Genomic DNA, 18,630 nt, shown 5'->3' with positions numbered 1-18,630 from the left:
GATCATTTGACTGTCAGCTAAAGTTTTTATGGCTTTACACTGCAAGCTGTGTGAAACTTTTTCTTTGTCTCTGTGAAGCTCATCATAAATCTTCTTGACAGCTAATGTTGTAGATTCTAAGCTGTGTTAACTGTTGGAAAATATATTACCATTTGTATTGCATATTCATGTTATACTAAAATGTAATTGATTATTGTCACGCATGTTACTTATTATTTTAAAAATGTCACAATAAATCGTATCTATTTTTATAACAAATTGTGATTTTATTATATGGAATACATTTCACTTGCACGATAACGATCTTTAGGATCTGAGAATTGAAATAGTGGGCAATTCTCAACTGTTTACTATTATTATCCCATAAATATCCCCACAGTGTATAAAGTGAGTGACCTGTCTATATTGGAACAGTTGTATCGCGTTTTGTCTATCTGTAATGGCATGCAGAGGTCTTATCTGTTTTCCCGTGTCGTCCATGATGGTATCTAGTTGCAGGTAGTCTGAATTATGGTAATGTTTGAATGCCTTACCATCCTCTCCCGGTTGAAATAAAGGATTGTGGGTGAGTGGATATAGCGGGGAGGGGTATGGGGATATCGAGTGGTTTTCCTTCATTTGGGTTGCTGCCTACCTTGACTAATTTTGTGATTACTAGCGCTGAATTCTTTTTGTGTTTATCTATATCGAGTGGTGTGTTCTCACTTTAGCCCACATGCGTAGGGTTGGTGAGATGGTGGGATGGGGGGCGTGTAGTAAAAGCGACTGTCCGGATTTGTGCCATGGTATTGTGCAAATGGGTGCTCTGAAGAAAGTATGCTCTATATTTATCCATTGTATAACGGAGTGTGGGCGCGTCTAGTCATACAATCTAGTTAGGAGGATAGCTTGGTGGTATCTCTCTATGTCTGAGAGGCCGAGGCCTCCTTCATCTTTCGGTCTTGTGAGGAGTGAGTATGCGAGCCGTGGGTTTTTGTGTGCCCAGATATATGTTGTAAATGTTTATCTAACCATCGTAAACCCCGACTTTGGCAACATAATTGGCAGTACTTGCAGGACATATAGTAGTCTCGGTAGGACATTCATTTTTAGGATGTTCAGCCTGCAGAACCAACCAAATTGGGGTTTGTTCCAGGAACTGAGTTCCAAGTTTATACCTTTCATCAAGTTGGGGAAGTTACTCTTGAATAGGTGGGAAGCCTCTTTAGTTAGATGAATTCCTAAGTATTTTATACTGCGGGGAGCCCAGACAAATGGGTGGTCCTGTTGTAGGGAGACTTTATCGTGAGGGGTAACGTGTACTGGCAATATCTCACATTTACTGAGATTGGCCTTGAAATTGGAAATCTTGCTGTATGAGTCCATCTCAGCCATAAGATGAGGTATTGATGCTATGGGATCTGAAATTGTAAAAAGCATGTCATCTGCAAACGCTGCAATCTTATGCTCTGCCGTGCCTGCTGTGATGCCTATAATTTGAGTGTTGTCCCTGATTCCCTGAAGGAAGGGCTCCAGGACCAAGAGGAATAGTAGATGAGACAAGGGACACCCCTGCCTAGTGCCGGTCATTATTTTTACCTGCTCTGACAATTGACCGTTGACGCGAATATTAGCCGTGGGTTGTGAGTAAATCGCGTTAAACCATTTTAGCCAGTGCGGGCTAAATCCCATGTATTGTAGGGTGTGTGATAGCATGGTCCCATCTACCCTGTCAAACGCTTTTTCAGCATTAATGGACAAGAGCAAACTGGGACATTTCTCTCTCATGGCTTTGTGTATGAGGTTCAGTAATTTCGTGGTGTTGTGTTTGGCTTCCCTACTTGGGATGAAACCTGATTGATCTGCGTGTATCAGTCCTGGTAACAGTGGGCGGAGTCTGTTGGCTAGAATTTTTGTGAACAACTTCAGGTCTATGTTTATCAAGGAAATCGTCCTGTAGCTGCCGCATTGGGTTGGGTCCTTCCCCGGTTTTGGAAGTAGTGTGATTGCTGCGTTTAGGGCCTGTGGAGGGAGGGTGTCTGTTTTAAGTAGAGAGTTGAACGAGTTTTGAAAGTGGGGTGCTAATAAGGAGGTGAATGTCTTGTAATATTTGGCTGTCAGCCCATCAGGGCCTGGGCTCTTCCCTAATGGTAGATGTTTGATTGCTTGTAGGCATTCGTCTCTTGAGATGGGGTGTTCTAGAGAGTCTCGGATATTGTGTGGTAAGGTATTGTGTATCCTGTGGGAAAGAAAGTCATGGATGTCTGCTGCATCTGGAGGGGTCTGTCTCAAATTGTATAGCGAAGAGTAAAATTCTTTAAATTCTTTGAGAATGTCTGTCATTGAGTGTGAGAGTGTCCCCTCTTTGTTTCGAATGGCTGCTATTAATGTGTGTTCCCTTTGCTTTTTTAAAGCGTGGGCCAGAAGGCGTCCACATTTACCCCCTTGTGCGTAGTATGTGCCTCTCGTTTTAGCTAGAGCGTGTTTAGTATTGACATTAAGGATTGTGTTAAGCTCGGCCCTTTTCTCTACCAGTGCCTTGTATGTGGCAAGTTTTAGGTCATTTCTATGTGTTTCCTCCAAGTTCCTGATTTCTTTGGTTAGACTGCGTGTGTGAGATTCTCTCTGCTTTTCGAGTCTAGAGGCTGCCTGGATGAACGTACCTCTTATTGTACTCTTATGTGCTTCCCAGATTATGGTGAATGTGGAGTCTGAGTGTGTGTTAAGCTCGAAGTAGTGGCCTAGGGAGACCTCAATTTGGCCTGGAATTGTTTTCTATTGGGGAGATAGACGTTAGCCAATGTAAGTGGAGTTGATCCCATTTGGCCTTTTAGAAATATATATCTTCCATTATCATCTGACATATGTTCTTTGTATGTGAATGGTAAGTGTGGGGAGAGGAGGATTGCTACCCCCCTAGATTTAGAATCTGTGTAATTGCTAAAATATCCCTTAGTTTAGTGTCTAGATTTTAAAGAAGGGGCCGAGTCTTTACGACTTTGTGTTTATGATAGTCCGTGAGGGCCATGTGGTGTTTTCGGGGGTATTCAATCCCCTAGCATTGTGTGAAAGTACCGAAATTGTTGCCATAGCTAGGGGTGTAGGGAAAAGGGGGTGAGGAAGGGGATATTGGGATTGTGTGATTAGGGCACCTTTGCCTGATCCTGCGGATACTGTATATAAAACACACTGCTTGAGAAAATTAGCTCAATAGATGTTGAGCTCAACGTCAGATGTTGAACAAAAAATCATAGACAGGTAGATGCTACTGCAATAAGTGAAATCGGCATACAATATAAACGTTAACAGAATTTTAACAGAACTATATACAATAAGTCGTGTTGGTCGGTAAAACCAGATGTTATGGTAATGTGAGTTAACAATTGTTGCTCTGTGTTAACTATGAAAACAACTGGGGTCTGCCCCTGAGAAGTCTCATAGTCTACAGTGGGCTACTTTTAAGTGACCCCGTTAAAATGAGGGTAGGGGTTCGTGTGCAAGGTTTTTTTTTGTTTGTTTTTTTTCCCCCTTTTTTAATTTTTTTATTATTATTATTATTATTTTTTTTATCGTTATATAATTTTACAGTTTTTATTCTATTGCAATATAATGGGCTCGCAGAGTACACGGAGTAGGACCGCATAGGAGCTTGTGATTGCTTCGTGGAGGCATATTTGTAAGCAAGTCAATTGGGGTTGGAGGGGAAGAAGAGTGAAACCGTATGGAGTTCAAAGATGTTTGGGCTAGTTCCAGACGTGGGGAGGGAATGAGATGTCGTCTGTATTTTTCTATAAATTTTGATTTTAGTTAGGTACATATATATATATATATATATTTTTTTTTTCTTTTTTCTATATATTCCCCCCGTTCTGTCATATCAGGCTGTGTTGTCCCCTTCTCCGAATGGTAAGATATATAGTATCGAGTTGGGGTCCGGATTTGCTATTCCCTTGGATTGGTTTGGCCAGGGTCTATCATGTCTTCAAGCCTTCCTACCTCGGCAGAAATTATATAATTTTCCCTTAGTGTGGAATGTATTGGGTTCACCCATGGTCTTGTCGGGTCGTGGTTGCAAGTCACCCCTAGTAGTACCAGATTTTGTCACTGTCATAGTTACAATTTGGTATATGTACACATATTTATACGACCTGAGTTGGCTTGTACTTTCGTATAAGCATAAGGGCTAAGTCCAGGTTGAGACCATGGCATTATTAGAGTCCCAGTCCAAGTAGATAGTCCGATCTAGGTAGATAGTCCAACGTCTATGGGTTATAAGGTATTCCCGCAGAGAAGGGTATTATGGAAGTGCGTCTGGGAACTAATGGGTGAGATCCTCTAGTGTTCTATGGTGTTGTTTTGTCCTCCGTCTCCCTGTGATACATGTCCAGCGGGAGTCAACCTTTGCCTCTTTGTCGGGGATCTCCATCGTGGTCTTTGCTGCGCTGATAGGGCGGTTAATGCCGGATCCGGTGCGTACCAATCCATGATGGTCGTTTCTGTGAGATTCAGCGCTTTGGTGAAAGGCATGATGTCTTAATGCGTGGAGATTGTGAACGTGGTTCCGCAGGTATTTACGATGAGGGCAAAAGGAAAGCCCCATCTGTATCTCAGCGGTCTGTTATAGGCCGTAGGGCCCTCCTTGCTTGCAGGGTGTGCCAGGAGAGATCCTGGTAGATCTGCATCTCATGTCCTTTAAACAGCATGGGAGCTGAGGTATCCCTGAGGTTTTTCAGTATATCTTCTTTTAGAGCATAATAATGAATACGGCATATAATATCTCTTGGTGCATCACCTGTAGCTGTTTTGGGTCTCAGAGAACGATGTGCTCTATCCAGGACAACTGGGGAGTCTGGTTTACGGTTGAGTATTAGGTGATATAATGTAGCCAGGATGTTATAGAGATTTTCCCCGTCAGCTTCGGGTAGTCCCCTTATGCGAAGATTATTTCTTCTGCCCCTGTTATCTATGTCGTCGAGTGAGCGTTGCAGCATAGATAGGTGCCTCTCTTGGGCTTGGACTTTAGCTGAGAGGGAGTGCATTAGGGTTTGGTGGGACCCCCTTTCATCTTCCAGGTCCTGCACTCTGCGGCCTACCTGTTTTACTTCAGAGCTGAGGCCCTCCATTTTGTGCTGAAAGGTGGCTTCTAATTTTCCCAGCATCTGTGCCAGGTCAGCTCTGGAGGCAGGTTTCGCAGTATTTCTTTAATGTCGACATCCATAGAAGTGTGCGAGGCCTCCGACCCTGTGGGACTCGGCGGGTCTGAGTCAGTGTTTATTGCCGCCGGCGCCATATTGTTTTCGCCGAGCTCCGACACGCGGTCAGAATATTCTCTAAATAAACGGGTTACAGTGCCCGTTTTTCCTGCAGGAGTCTTCCCTGCATGTTGGGATGCCGGTTGGGCTTTTTTATGGTTATCCATTGTGGTGAAATACCTCAGTTTTTCGCAGTTTTCTTCCGTGTAGCTCAGGAGCTGAATCAATGTGCTGACATGTAGCTCGGCTGTCGGCCACGCCCCTTTCTCTTTCATTTGTTTTGTGATACAGTCATTGTCCATTTAGAAGATTTGAATTTCAGACAAAACACAGACACAATTCTGAAATCAAATACACAAGTTAGATGTGTTTGTAAGTGCTTGTGCTTGTAAGTGTGTTGGAAGATGTGTCACTCATGTATGACTCTTCAACGTGTTTTATTTTTAAAGCTACATCGGTATATTAAGAATATAAAATATGGAATTGATTCAAGGAAAACAATCCCATACTTTGATCAAAATGGAGAATTTGTCTATTATCACATGATTATAAACCGGGTGCTTTTTAAAGATGACATTTTGAAAGACATTAATGTGGGTAACTACTCCCCATGGGCACCAGAAAGTCAGCAGTTAATTCTTAATGAACAAGCCATATCATGGAAAACTGCAGGAAATAAGGTATAACATTTTATTTTTAATTTTGCTATTTAGCATGTTAAAGTGTATTAATTAAGCAATCAATTATAGTGAATTAAAAATTCAATGCTAAAATTGCATAATTAGAAAAAATGTAAAAACATAGGATAAACTGAATTGGCCAATTAGTTGAATCTATTTTACCAGGGGCTGGAGTGGAAAAGGTTAACAGGGGGTTATGAGATTGGCTGACAAAGACTGGAGGGGAAGGGGTTAACAGTAGGTAGTGAGGTGGGCTAACAAGGGCTAATGGGGAAGGAGATATGCATTTTTTAACCTATACAGTTCCTTTAAATGTGGACCAGACTTTAACTTCAGAGTTGAAAATTAATTGTTTATTAAAATAAAGTTCAAAATCCCTTGAGCTCTCAGCATATACCACTGGGTCATTTAAGATATTCTCTATACAACTGCACACAATTCGATATTACCTGCCCTAGTACGTTCTTGTTCTGCTTGTTCTTTTTCCGCTTCTTCCCTCAACTATACCAGATATGTGGTATAGTTGTAGATGTTGCTTCATGATGGCACTGGTGAGATGACCATTCACTCACTCCATACTTCCTTCCCAAACAATTTGCACTTAGCTTTCTTGGAGGCACTAAACATTCTCACAAACTTGCTTTGTTGGTGCAATACACCATTCGTCTTCCCTCTGCTGAATATGCAGGTGAATTGGCATTGCTGAAAATGGAAGCTGTCACAACATTAACCTGTACATATGTACACTTGTCTTTTTCTTATTAATGCTAAATAATAAGCTTGGTTGCTTCTTCTAAGTGTTGCTTCTAAGTGTCTGTGGTTGGAGATATTCTGGAGAGTTTTTCAGAAGCTTCAACTGTCTAAGAGTTGTGCTAAGAGTTTTCTTTTTTACTGTTACAGGTAAGATTCATCTGTAGGAAAAGGTTACTGATTGCAAAAGGTTTGATTTCCTGTTGGTAATTATAAGGCATTTGATTGGATTAGGTAGCTGCTTGCTATTGATTGCTGTGTAAATTAGCTATTGTTTGCTAATAAGCAGAGGCCTACACAGGTGTTAAACATTCCTAGTGGAGGTGATTTTAGGAGTATATAAGGGCTGTTGTCATTAGCTTGGCTAATAGAGCTTGGTTGCTTCTTCTAAGTGTTGCTTCTAAGTGTCTGTGGTTGGAGATATTCTGGAGAGTGTTGCTTCTAAGTGTCTGTGGTTGGAGATATTCTGGAGAGTGTTGCTTCTAAGTGTCTGTGGTTGGAGATATTCTGGAGAGTGTTGCTTCTAAGTGTCTGTGGTTGGAGATATTCTGGAGAGTGTTGCTTCTAAGTGTCTGTGGTTGGAGATATTCTGGAGATAAACTGGAGGTAATCTGAGGTATTCAGGAGGATAAATAAAAAGTTAAGATTCGTTTGATTTAAATAATTGATCTCATTGGAATGGCAAACTTAGTTCAGTGTAATAGTTGCTATGCATTTGTTTCGCGTTCCACTTTTTGGAGGTTTAGTTGTTGTCTAATCTGTAGACAGTTCTCTATCTTGCGGCAGGAGATTGTATTTTTGAAGTCTGAGATTTGTAAATTATCTGGTAAACAAACTCAGGCTGGAACTGCTGCAAAGCCACTGCCACAGAGACATACTAGGAATGGCAGATGGATTACTGTAGGATCTGGTCGACTTAGAGTTGTGGATAAAAGGCATATTGCACAGTCTGTTGTTCTACATAATTCATTTTCTGCACTTTCAGAGTGTAATGGTGTCATGGAGACAGGCACTGAGGCTAGTGGTGTTGTGCAGAGAGGCACTGAGGCTAGTGGTGTTGTGCAGAGAGGCACTGAGGCTAGTGGTGTTGTGCAGATAGGCACTGAGGCTAGTGGTGTTGTGCAGAGAGGCACTGAGGCTAGTGGTGTTGTGCAGAGAGGCACTGAGGCTAGTGGTGTTGTGCAGAGAGGCACTGAGGCTAGTGGTCTTGTGCAGAGAGGCATTGAGGCCAGTGGTGTTGTGCAGAGAGGCACTGAGGCTAGTGGTGTTGTGCAGAGAGGCACTGAGGCTAGTGGTGTTGTGCAGAGAGGCACTGAGGCTAGTGGTGTTGTGCAGAGAGGCACTGAGGCTAGTGGTGTTGTGCAGAGAGGCACTGAGGCTAGTGGTGTTGTGCAGAGAGGCACTGAGGCTAGTGGTGTTGTGCAGAGAGGCACTGAGGCTAGTGGTGTTGTGCAGAGAGGCACTGAGGCTAGTGGTGTTGTGCAGAGAGGCACTGAGGCTAGAGGTGTTGTGGAGAGAGGCACTGAGGCTAGAGGTGTTGTGGAGAGAGGCACTGAGGCTAGTGCTGTTGTGGAGAGAGGCATTGAGGCCAGTGGTGGTGTGCAGAGAGGCTTGAAGACTATGATGAGGCCTAATAGAAAGCAGTTGTTGTTGGGGGATTCCATCATAAGAGGTGTGGAGATGGACAATGGTGGTCTTGTGAGGTGTCTTCCCGGAGCTACTGCTCACAGAGACAGGAGACGTATCTGTAATATTGTTAAGCAAGCAAAGCAGGAAGGGAAATTGGATGTACTTGTCCATTTAGGGACAAATGACTTGGCTTGCAATGAGGTTTCAGAGGTTAAGGACGTTTTTAGTGTTTTTGCCAATGATATACGGCAGGTTGCTTCCACACTGTCATTCTCTGAAGTTCTACCTGTGCATAACACTCAGAATGACAGGTGGATGCATATTAGGGACTTTAACTTGTGGCTTGGTGAATGGTGTCGGGAGCAAGGATTTGGCTTTATTGCTCATGGTAGCTTTGTTTGGAATGGAAATAAACTGTACAAAAAAGATGGTTTGCATCTTTTTCAAAAGGGAACAAATGTTCTCAGTGAGCAGTTCAGAGGTTTTGCTAAGATGTATTTAAACTAGGAGGGGGGGCAAAAGGGTGATAAAACATCAATCCAATTGTCCCCCAAAACAAGGACAGAAGGTGCCTGTAGCAAGTGTGTTAAAAAATGATAAGCTTAGAGTCATGTCTACAAATGCTCGCAGTTTAGGGAATAAGATCCATGAACTTGTGGCAATAATGGCAACTGATAGTGTAGATTTAGTCGCTGTTACTGAGACATGGTATAATGAAAAAAATGACTGGGACATAGCAATACCAGGATACTCTTTATATAGAAAAGACAGGGAAGGCAAGAAAGGGGGAGGGGTGGCCCTGTATGTGAAGGATAGCATAAAATCTAGCCTAATAAAGGTTAGTGAGACGAACATAGAGTCCATTTGGGTTACGTTAGAATTTGGTAATCACACAGTAGTTCGTGTAGGTGTGATTTATAGGCCCCCAGGACAAATTGAAGAGTTAGATAATCTACTAGTTGAAGAAATAGCTAAAATGACAATGAAGGGGGAAGTTATCACCATGGGTGACTTTAATCTTCCTGATGTGAATTGGAAAACAAAAATAGCTACTTGTGCCAGAAGCACACATATTCTAAACTCCCTACTGGGATTGTCTCTAAAACAAGTCGTTGAGGAGCCAACTCGTAAAGAGGCCATACTAGATTTAGTGTTAACAAATGGAGATTTGGTATCAGATATTACTGTAGGTGAAAGTTTAGGATCCAGTGATCATCAGTCAGTGTGGTTTAATATAAGAACAGTGACTGAGTCACACCACACAAAAACAAAAGTTTTAGACTTTAGAAAAGCAGACTTTTATAAAATTAGAATATGTGTAAAGGAGTCATTATCAGACTGGAGCAACTTAAATGGAGTCCAAAATAAATGGGATTATTTAAAAGCTGCACTACTGAAGGCAACAGAAAATTGCATTAGGCTTGTCAGTAAATGCAAAAAATTCAAGAAACCACTGTGGTACTCCGTAGATGTGGCCAAAATAGTAAAAAACAAAAAGTTAGCATTTAGTAATTATAAAAAAACCCAGAGTGAGGAAGACAGAATGACCTATAAGATTAGGCAGAAAGAGGCTAAGCAAGTTATAAGAGCTTCCAAATCACACACAGAAGAGAAAATAGCACAGTCAGTAAAAAAGGGGGACAAAACTTTTTTTAGATACATAAATGAGAAAAGAAAAGTAAAACAAGGATTAGTTAGATTAAAAACAAAAGAAGGAAGGTATGTAGATGAGGATAAAGGTCTAGCTGACTGCCTCAATTAATATTTTTGTTCGGTATTTACAGCTGAAAATGAAGGAAAGGGACCTCTGTTAAAAAAAAGGATAAATGAGTCATTTATTACATGTGAGTTTACAGAGGAAGAGGTTCTATTTCAACTGTCAAAAGTAAAGACAAATAAGTCAATGGGACCTGATGGAATACACCCAAAGCTATTAAAAGAGCTTAGTGGTGTACTAGCAAAACCATTAAAAGATTTATTTAACCAATCATTGTTAACAGGAGTAGTCCCAGAAGATTGGAAGTTAGCGAATGTTGTGCCCATTCACAAGAAAGGTAATAAGGAGGAGTCGGGCAACTATAGGCCAGTAAGCCTTACTTCAGTAGTGGGGAAAGTGATGGAAACCATGTTAAAGGATAGGATTGTTGAACATCTAAAAACACATGGATTTCAAGATCAGCGACAACATGGGTTTACTTCAGGGAGATCATGCCAAACTAATCTTATTGATTTTTTTGATTGGGTAACTAAAATTATAGATCAGGGTGGTGCAGTAGACATTGCTTACCTAGATTTCAGTAAGGTTTTTGACACTGTTGCACATAGAAGGCTTATCAATAAACTGCAATCTTTGAGTTTGGATTCCAATATTGTTGAATGGGTAAGGCAGTGGCTGAGTGACAGGCAACAGAGGGTTGTAGTCAATGGAGTATATTCGAAGCTTGGGCTTGTCACCAGTGGGGTACCTCAGGGATCTGTACTTGGACCCATTCTCTTTAATATTTTTATTAGTGATATTGCAGAAGGTCTTGATGGTAAGGTGTGTCTTTTTGCGGATGATACTAAGATATGTAACATGGTTGATGTTCCAGGAGGGATAAGCCAAATGGAAAATGATTTTGGTAAACTAGAAAAATGGTCAGAGTTGTGGCAACTGACATTTAATGTGGATAAGTGCAAGATAATGCATCTTGGACGTAAAAACCCAAGGGCAGAGTACAGAATATTTGATAGAGTCCTAACCTCAACATCTGAGGAAAGGGATTTAGGGGTGATTATTTCTGAGGACTTAAAGGTAGGCAGACAATGTAATAGAGCAGCAGGAAATGCTAGCAGAATGCTTGGTTGTATAGGGAGAGGTATTAGCAGTAGAAAGAGGGAAGTGCTCATGCCATTGTACAGAACACTGGTGAGACCTCACTTGGAGTACTGTACACAGTACTGGAGACCATATCTTCAGAAGGATATTGATACCTTAGAGAGAGTTCAAAGAAGGGCTACTAAACTGGTTCATGGATTGCAGGATAAAACTTACCAGGAAAGGTTAAAGGATCTTAACATGTATAGCTTGGAGGAAAGACGAGACAGGGGGGATATGATAGAAACATTTAAATACATAAAGGGAATCAACACAGTAAAGGAGGAGACTATATTTAAAAGAAGAAAAACTACCACAACCAGAGAACATAGTCTTAAATTAGAGGGACAAAGGTTTAAAAATAATATCAGGAAGTATTACTTTACTGAGAGGGTAGTGGATGCATGGAATAGCCTTCCAGCTGAAGTGGTAGAGGTTAACACAGTAAAGGAGTTTAAGCATGCGTGGGATAGGCATAAGGCTATCCTAACTATAAGATAATGCCAGGGACTAATGAAAGTATTTAGAAAACTGGGCAGACTAGATGGGCCGAATGGTTCTTATCTGCCGTCACATTCTATGTTTCTATATTGTTGGTGGTAGACATTGTGCTGGTGATGGTAACATTGACAGTGGGTTGGTTATTTGTGTAAGTGGTAGCAGGTGCAGCTGATATCTCAATTGGATGAGACAGTTCAAAGCAGATGGAGATGGACCAATAATATGCAGGAGGTAATGCCTGCTGCCTGCTCTCTCCACACTATCCTCTTCTTATTCCTCTCTTCTATCATACTCAAAGCTGGGTGGTATGGAGTTTATGGGCCTGAGGAAAAAGTGATATGTCTGCAGTGTCAGGAGAAACAAACTTATTACCAGCAGATTCCTCACCATCACAACACCAGGCATTGCTGACACTGCTTTGGTACTCTGCTCTAAGTCCTCCTAAAAAAGAGTTGTTCTATTAGCCCTACAAAGTAGACTCTGTTGCACTATCCCTCAGTTGCTTATCTGGGGGCTCAAAGAAGATATAACGCTTGAACTAGCTGTGGTAGAAGTAGCCAGTGAAAGTGGAAGCTACAGCATAAGTTATTGAGTTGAAAAGCCTCCAGGGTTAAATCAGACATAAAGGACATTGTCAGCTTGAGTGGTATGAAACCCGAAGAGTATTATATTAATGCATTATATTAATAATAATATTAAAAATATTAATTAAATATCATGGGCTTTTTTGTGTGTGCTCTTGGAAGTTGTGTGAGTGTTCAGTTCTATTATGGAGTAGTAGAGCACCCTAGAGCTCCGATAGGCCTTACACCACACACTTTGATGTGCAATCGGTCACTCGTAGTGCACTGCCTGGGAGACATAATGTGACTGGAGGTCAGAGGTTGCAGCCTGCCCCTGGCATTTGTGCTTGCCCATGTTAGGGCTGCTGCGACTTAGGAGTGCTGTTGGAGCAGCGATGGAGTGGAGGTAAGCACTGACAGATATTTTACTAAATCAAGTATCCTAGGTTGAATACAGCTAGTAATGCTGGTTGTAGCTGTAGTGGGATTGGACATGTCAGTAATCCTCATGGCCAAGGAAGAGGTATTCCAACTCACAGAGGCGATGGCATGACTGCTGATGGTGGATTGGGGAACTGGACCCCTTCCCTGACCCTCCCTCAATTTTGTCTTGAGATTAGTACATGACTTAATGATGATGGATTGCTTTTTCTTGTTAGAATTAATTAGGTAAAGTGAATGACTGTGTTGTGTGAAGAATAACAGCAGAAATAGATGATTATGTTGCAAAATGATTTAGTAATTGTTGGATTATTGATGTAATGCTATTGTGTTTGACGTTAAGAAACACTGTACGGTGCTCACATATTTGCAAAGACACATGAAATGAACACTGTCAGAAAATTAAAGTAGGATATTCTTTCTCCAAACAGTTAACAGTAGATTAGTGAACTGGTTTAACATTAGGACCAATGGCAGTCAACGGCGGACATTTTGTTTCCCGAACACAGGCAGCGATACATGGTCGTCGAATATCTGCAACTATTTTCGGCCTCTCAAGGCCACGAACCCGGGCAAAGATACGTTCGGGAGTTAGGTAATACTGATTGGGGCAGCATTCACTATCTAAAAGACATGGGGAGCATTTGTTGGTGTTCGCACAGAAACCCATACACACCCTCAATTCTCTGGTACTGTTTTAGGCTATCACTTCATGGGCGGTCAGTCAGAACTTTACCGAACATCGATTCCATTCTACCAAATGGAAATGAGCACTATTTTTATAACGTGGGTGCTCAGATCCGGGCTATTCGGGGATACAAGACTTGTGGGCTTCCTGTAAAATATGATTATGTTTTTGGAGTGTTTTATGTATGCTTGATGTATTTCCCTGTAACTGAGAGATAACTGAGTTACTCAGTTTTGACTTAATTTTCTCCTAGACACAGTGACGCCTGGGAGGGGCTTGTGTATATTTTGAATTCAAAAAAAATCCTTTTTTTTGCTACCTCTTGATTGGACAGGAGATGCAGTCCACGTGATTGGTCATATTTCTTGTTCATCATGGATACATTAGCTGCTTATTTTCTTCCTTTAAATTCCATCCTCGTTTTATCTGGTACCAGAAATGCACTCCAAAACATGTGACCCATTTTTCCTCCATGCTTGTTTCCTGACAGTTTAGTCCATGGCTTCTGGCACATGGTGGCTCAGAAATTAGAATTTTGTCTGCTTACCAGATCGGGTCAAATTCGACCAAATTGGAGTTCTTTCTAAAATTAGTCTCCAAGTCTAGAAGACAGTAATGTGTAACATTTAGTATTTCATGTCCTTAGATTTTGCAGTTATAATGTATTTCAATATCGTTGACTAGATTTCTTACTAAAAAAAATAAAAAATACTTTATTACAGATTCCAGTTTCTCAATGCTCTAAAGATTGTTTGCCTGGCTATAGAAAAGTCCTGACTTCTAGCATACATCCCTGCTGCCATGACTGTATACAGTGTTCAGAAGGAGAGATATCATATTCAATAAGTACGTTTAGCAGAAGGTATTCGATAACATAAGAAATCCATGGTCTTTGTACCTTTCTTTGCTCGTCTTAATTGATTGGAGATGACCACTTCTGATGTCTGTTTTATGATTTGAAGCCTACAAAAGCCAGAAAGCGCATATCTCACAAAACAAACAAACAAAAACAAAAACAATAACCACTTGTAAAAATGATAAACCTTATGAAAATATATCTATAAAGATGTGCAAAAAATGCACAATTCTATTTGGTGCCCCTACAGAACAGGGGCACCAAATAGAAATGTGACATGTCATGATTCCCTTTTATTCCAGAAGTTTGGTCCTTAAGGGGTTAAGGGGTTAAAGTGTTTTTGCCCTTTAAATAAATTCCCCTTTCAGTTCAGGAATGTATCAGCTGGCAATCTTGAAATTATGCATTCGACTACAATTTAGTCAATAAACATATCTCATATCTCTGCTGTGACAAATATGGCCCTGACACCTCCAGCACTCAAGGTGTACCAGTTCAGGCCTGCAATCATCTGTGGGTTTCTTTATCTAACCTGTACCACTAACTGCTCAACTGAGCACGTTACGTTGGCTTAGTAGCAGACTCACCTGCATCCCAGGATATACTGTGGTTGTATGTATAGTAACTAGCTAGTTCCACTGGTGTTGCCTAAACTTGCATGTGTTCCAACCAAGACCTCAGCAAAGAGACAAGACTCATGCTTCTTGCTGGCAACTTATAAGACCATCCTTTATTTCTGTAGCTCCCAGCTTTCTTTAAAAAAACAGCACACAGGAAATGTGGTTACAAATTATTTATACCAATGGGAAACAAACACACAGACGTTATTCTGACGTTGTCAGTACCCATGTGGGATGGGAGACCTATCTGAGGGATGTAAATTATATTGAGCTAATTATTTCCAGGGGATAATTGGACATTCCAAAGGAAAGGCTTGTTCTCCACCCTCTATGTTAATAAACACTTAAACACAGTTTATACCTAGAGCATCAGACCTAATGTTTGTAAGCGCAAGTTGGATTGCCTTAATTATCTGGATTGTTTCTAAAGGTATGCAATACAGTTGAGATTATAACTAATAAATATTCCAGTTTTGTCACATCTGCTAATAAATATTTTCACAGAGTTTTGTAGCTGATACTTTGTGTGTTTTCTGTTATTCTTCAGACAGTGAGAACTGCATAAAGTGTCCAGAATACGAATGGCCGAATGAAAATAAAAATCGCTGTATTCCTAAGGAAGTGGAGTATCTTTCGTACATGAATGATATTCTAGCTGCTTTATTTGCTGTAATTTCTATTTTATTTTGTATTTTGACCCTTCTTATACTAAAGGTTTTCATTTCATACAGAGATACCCATATTGTCAAAGCCAATAATAGGAACCTCAGCTTTATTCTTCTGATTTCCCTCGCCCTGAACTTCATCTGTGTGTTTCTCTTTCTTGGTCGTCCCCTGGATATAACATGCATGCTCCGTCAAGTGTCTTTTGGAGTCATCTTCTCAGTGTCTGTCTCCTGTGTGTTGGCCAAGACTATCATGGTTTATACTGCTTTCAAGGTCACTAAACCTGGCAGCAAGTGGAAAACATGGATTGGAGTCAAGCTGTCCAATTCTATAGTTTTAATCCTCTCGTCTATTCAAGTTATAATTAGTATCTGTTGGTTGGCCATTTCTCCACCATTTCAAGAGATGGACACACGCTCTTATCAATGGAAGATCATCATTCAGTGTAATGAAGGCTCAGTTATTGCCTTTTACTCTGTCCTTGGCTACATGGGGTTTCTGGCAACTGTTAGCTTTGTTATAGCTTTTTTAGCTAGGACATTACCGGACAGCTTTAATGAAGCCAAGTACATCACTTTCAGCATGCTGGTGTTCTGTAGTGTTTGGATTGCGATGATCCCAGCCTATCTAAGCACCAAAGGGAAATACATGGTGGCTGTAGAGGTTTTTGCCATATTAACATCAAGTGCTGGACTTTTAGGTTGCATATTTTTACCAAAATGTTACATAATATTTATGAGACCTGAAATGAATAAAAAGTCATCTTTGCTAAGGAACATAAATTAATACAATTGCAAAAATGTGTGCTATTTCAATAAATTAATCTAATTAAAAACAGAGGCATTAATAGCTATTACATTGATCTCATGTTGTTTTGTATATTTTTGTTCTACTTTATGATTGATTTAAGACACACTAAGACTAACTGAAAGCAACAATTATTGAGATACCTACGGGGGCACGTAGAGGTTATTTACAGGTAACACATCCCATTTTCAACTTCCAGATGACAGATTCTTGGTTGGTAATCACATTTTTGGGTTCAACATTGTAGCGGACCCCGGGTAACCCGACCGGCTACCTCCGCTAATTCCTTCCTTCAGTCACTCAGGAACCCCTCTAGAATTTAAAGAGACCCATTTCCCCCCATTAACTCTGTTTATTTTGTCACACAAGATTTTAAATGCATAGACCCCTACATCGGGTCTCCAACACAAAACAAGAGGGGTTTCAATCCCATGTAGCTGATGGGGTGGAAGAGGGACAAAGGCACTGACAAGCAATACATTTCACTTAACTATACTTTACAGAGCTGCACTGCCCCCCTCCCCCCACCCCCACACCCCTTTTTTGACCCACGGCTTCATATACAGGCACATGTAAAACAGTCCCAAAAATGGCGCCGCAAGCTTGTGGTCCGCGCCAAACAAATCAGGTCATCCATCACATATTTCCCCCATAGAAATAAACAGCGGGCACGTGGGGATATGGTACTCAGTGATGGTGTTCCATCACAAACGTTCTATATTATGAGCTCATTTCATTGCACTGCAGAATTCAAAGTCATTTTTATTTAATGTAAGGGTATTGGGTCATATAGACTAAACATTGTAAACACTGTCTTTTCAGAAAAATAGGCAACATTTACAATGAATAAAAAAATCCAAAAATGTTAGTAGACAGCTAGGACAACACAAGCCAGAGTCTCTTCTTTCTGGTAGTAGGTAAGTTGCAAAAAGAAGAAAGAGGGACGCAGCACCTTGTGAGTGTCTTCCGATCCAGATAGTGCTCAGTGCATGTAAAGGTGCAGGAGACACAATATAGTGTAATAGGTACCTATACTTGGTGAAGAAAATATAAAAATGCACTTACAGTTTATTTGAGCTTCTGATCAGCTCCAAATAGTAGCAATTGTATGATGCCCGCCTGTGGATATACTGGTGCAGCAACAATTTTCCAGGAAGTGTGTTAGGATCCAGATGCGCTGTATCGGAGTCCTGGCATGGGTAGCAGAAGCTCACTGATGCAGATGTGGCATAAAAGGAATATAAAAACAACCAATTGTGCTCACTAATAAAAAAGTGGTATTAAAGGAGAGCAAAAATGGTTTAGCTCAATCCAAATAGCATATGTGGTATAATCCCCATCAAGGATATTTCTGGAGTCCTCTTGGATAAAATCTTCTAAAAGCAATTAGGAGGATCCAAAATAAATAAATAAAAAAAGTATAATCTTTTTCTTACATAAAATATAAACATACACTAAATAATGCATTTTACGCGTTTCGCCAAATCACTCAAAAGTATTTACACAAAAAAGTATTTACACACACCATCCCGGTTATATACAATTTCAAATAAAACAAAAAACAAAAAATGATTGTGTGATGGCACAGTCATGTCACAGTTTAGTCACTGACTAAAAGTTTAAATTAGGATAAAAACATACAGAAACAGTTAATACATGGTTAAACATACAGGTAATATTAAAAAACTTTTTATATTTTATTAAAAAATATGAAGTAAATAATATGGAGGAGATGGAGGAAAGTCACAGAAATTAAAAAGGTATGCTGGGAGATGTAGTTTGAAGGAGAGCATAATAGGAAGGTGCACAGAAAAGACTAATGGGAAATGTAAAAGGAGGGAAGGGGAAAAGAGAAAAAAGAGGCATAAGAGGATGATATGATGTAAAAAGCAATAGATGTTGGGATATACAGTGTGGTGGCTAAGTCTATCACTACAGGCAGTCACTTGAACAGTTACTAGAGGAACTTTTAGATCAAGATCCTACAGTCTTTGTAGAAGCTCCATTTATGTTTTATTTGAATGGTTTGATATTTCCAACTGGATGGCTGCTCATTTCCTTAAACTGAACTTGTCCAAAACAGAACTTCTTGTCTTCCCTCCCTCAAGTGTTGCTACTCCCTTGTTTGTGTCCCTCCACGTCAATGGCGCTACCATCCACTCTACCTCTAAGGCTCGCTGCCTAGGTGTTCTTTTTGACTCCAAACTCTCCTTCACCCCTCATGTCCAATCAATTGCTAAATCCTGCCGCTTCTATATCAAAAACATTGTGCGCATCTGACCCTATTTAACACCTGATACGGCAAAGGTGCTTGTCCATGCTGCTGTCCTCTCTCGCCTTG

The 18,630-nt window shown here is 40.6% G+C and overlaps 1 protein-coding gene across 1 annotated transcript; it reads left to right on the top strand.

Annotated features, from left to right (window-relative positions):
• Positions 1 to 5,635: 5,635 nt before the first annotated feature.
• On the top strand, positions 5,636 to 16,268 carry LOC134585658 (vomeronasal type-2 receptor 26-like). The gene is made up of 3 exons (XM_063441116.1): positions 5,636 to 5,911; positions 14,063 to 14,186; positions 15,364 to 16,268. Exons 1-3 carry the CDS (start codon positions 5,636 to 5,638, stop codon positions 16,266 to 16,268), a joined length of 1,305 nt encoding a protein of 434 aa, XP_063297186.1.
• Positions 16,269 to 18,630: the final 2,362 nt, after the last annotated feature.

This window comes from Pelobates fuscus, chromosome 1 (genome assembly GCF_036172605.1).
Source record: "Pelobates fuscus isolate aPelFus1 chromosome 1, aPelFus1.pri, whole genome shotgun sequence".
In the NCBI taxonomy this organism is placed as follows: domain Eukaryota; kingdom Metazoa; phylum Chordata; class Amphibia; order Anura; family Pelobatidae; genus Pelobates; species Pelobates fuscus.
This window is presented reverse-complemented; position numbering and strand designations above follow the sequence as displayed.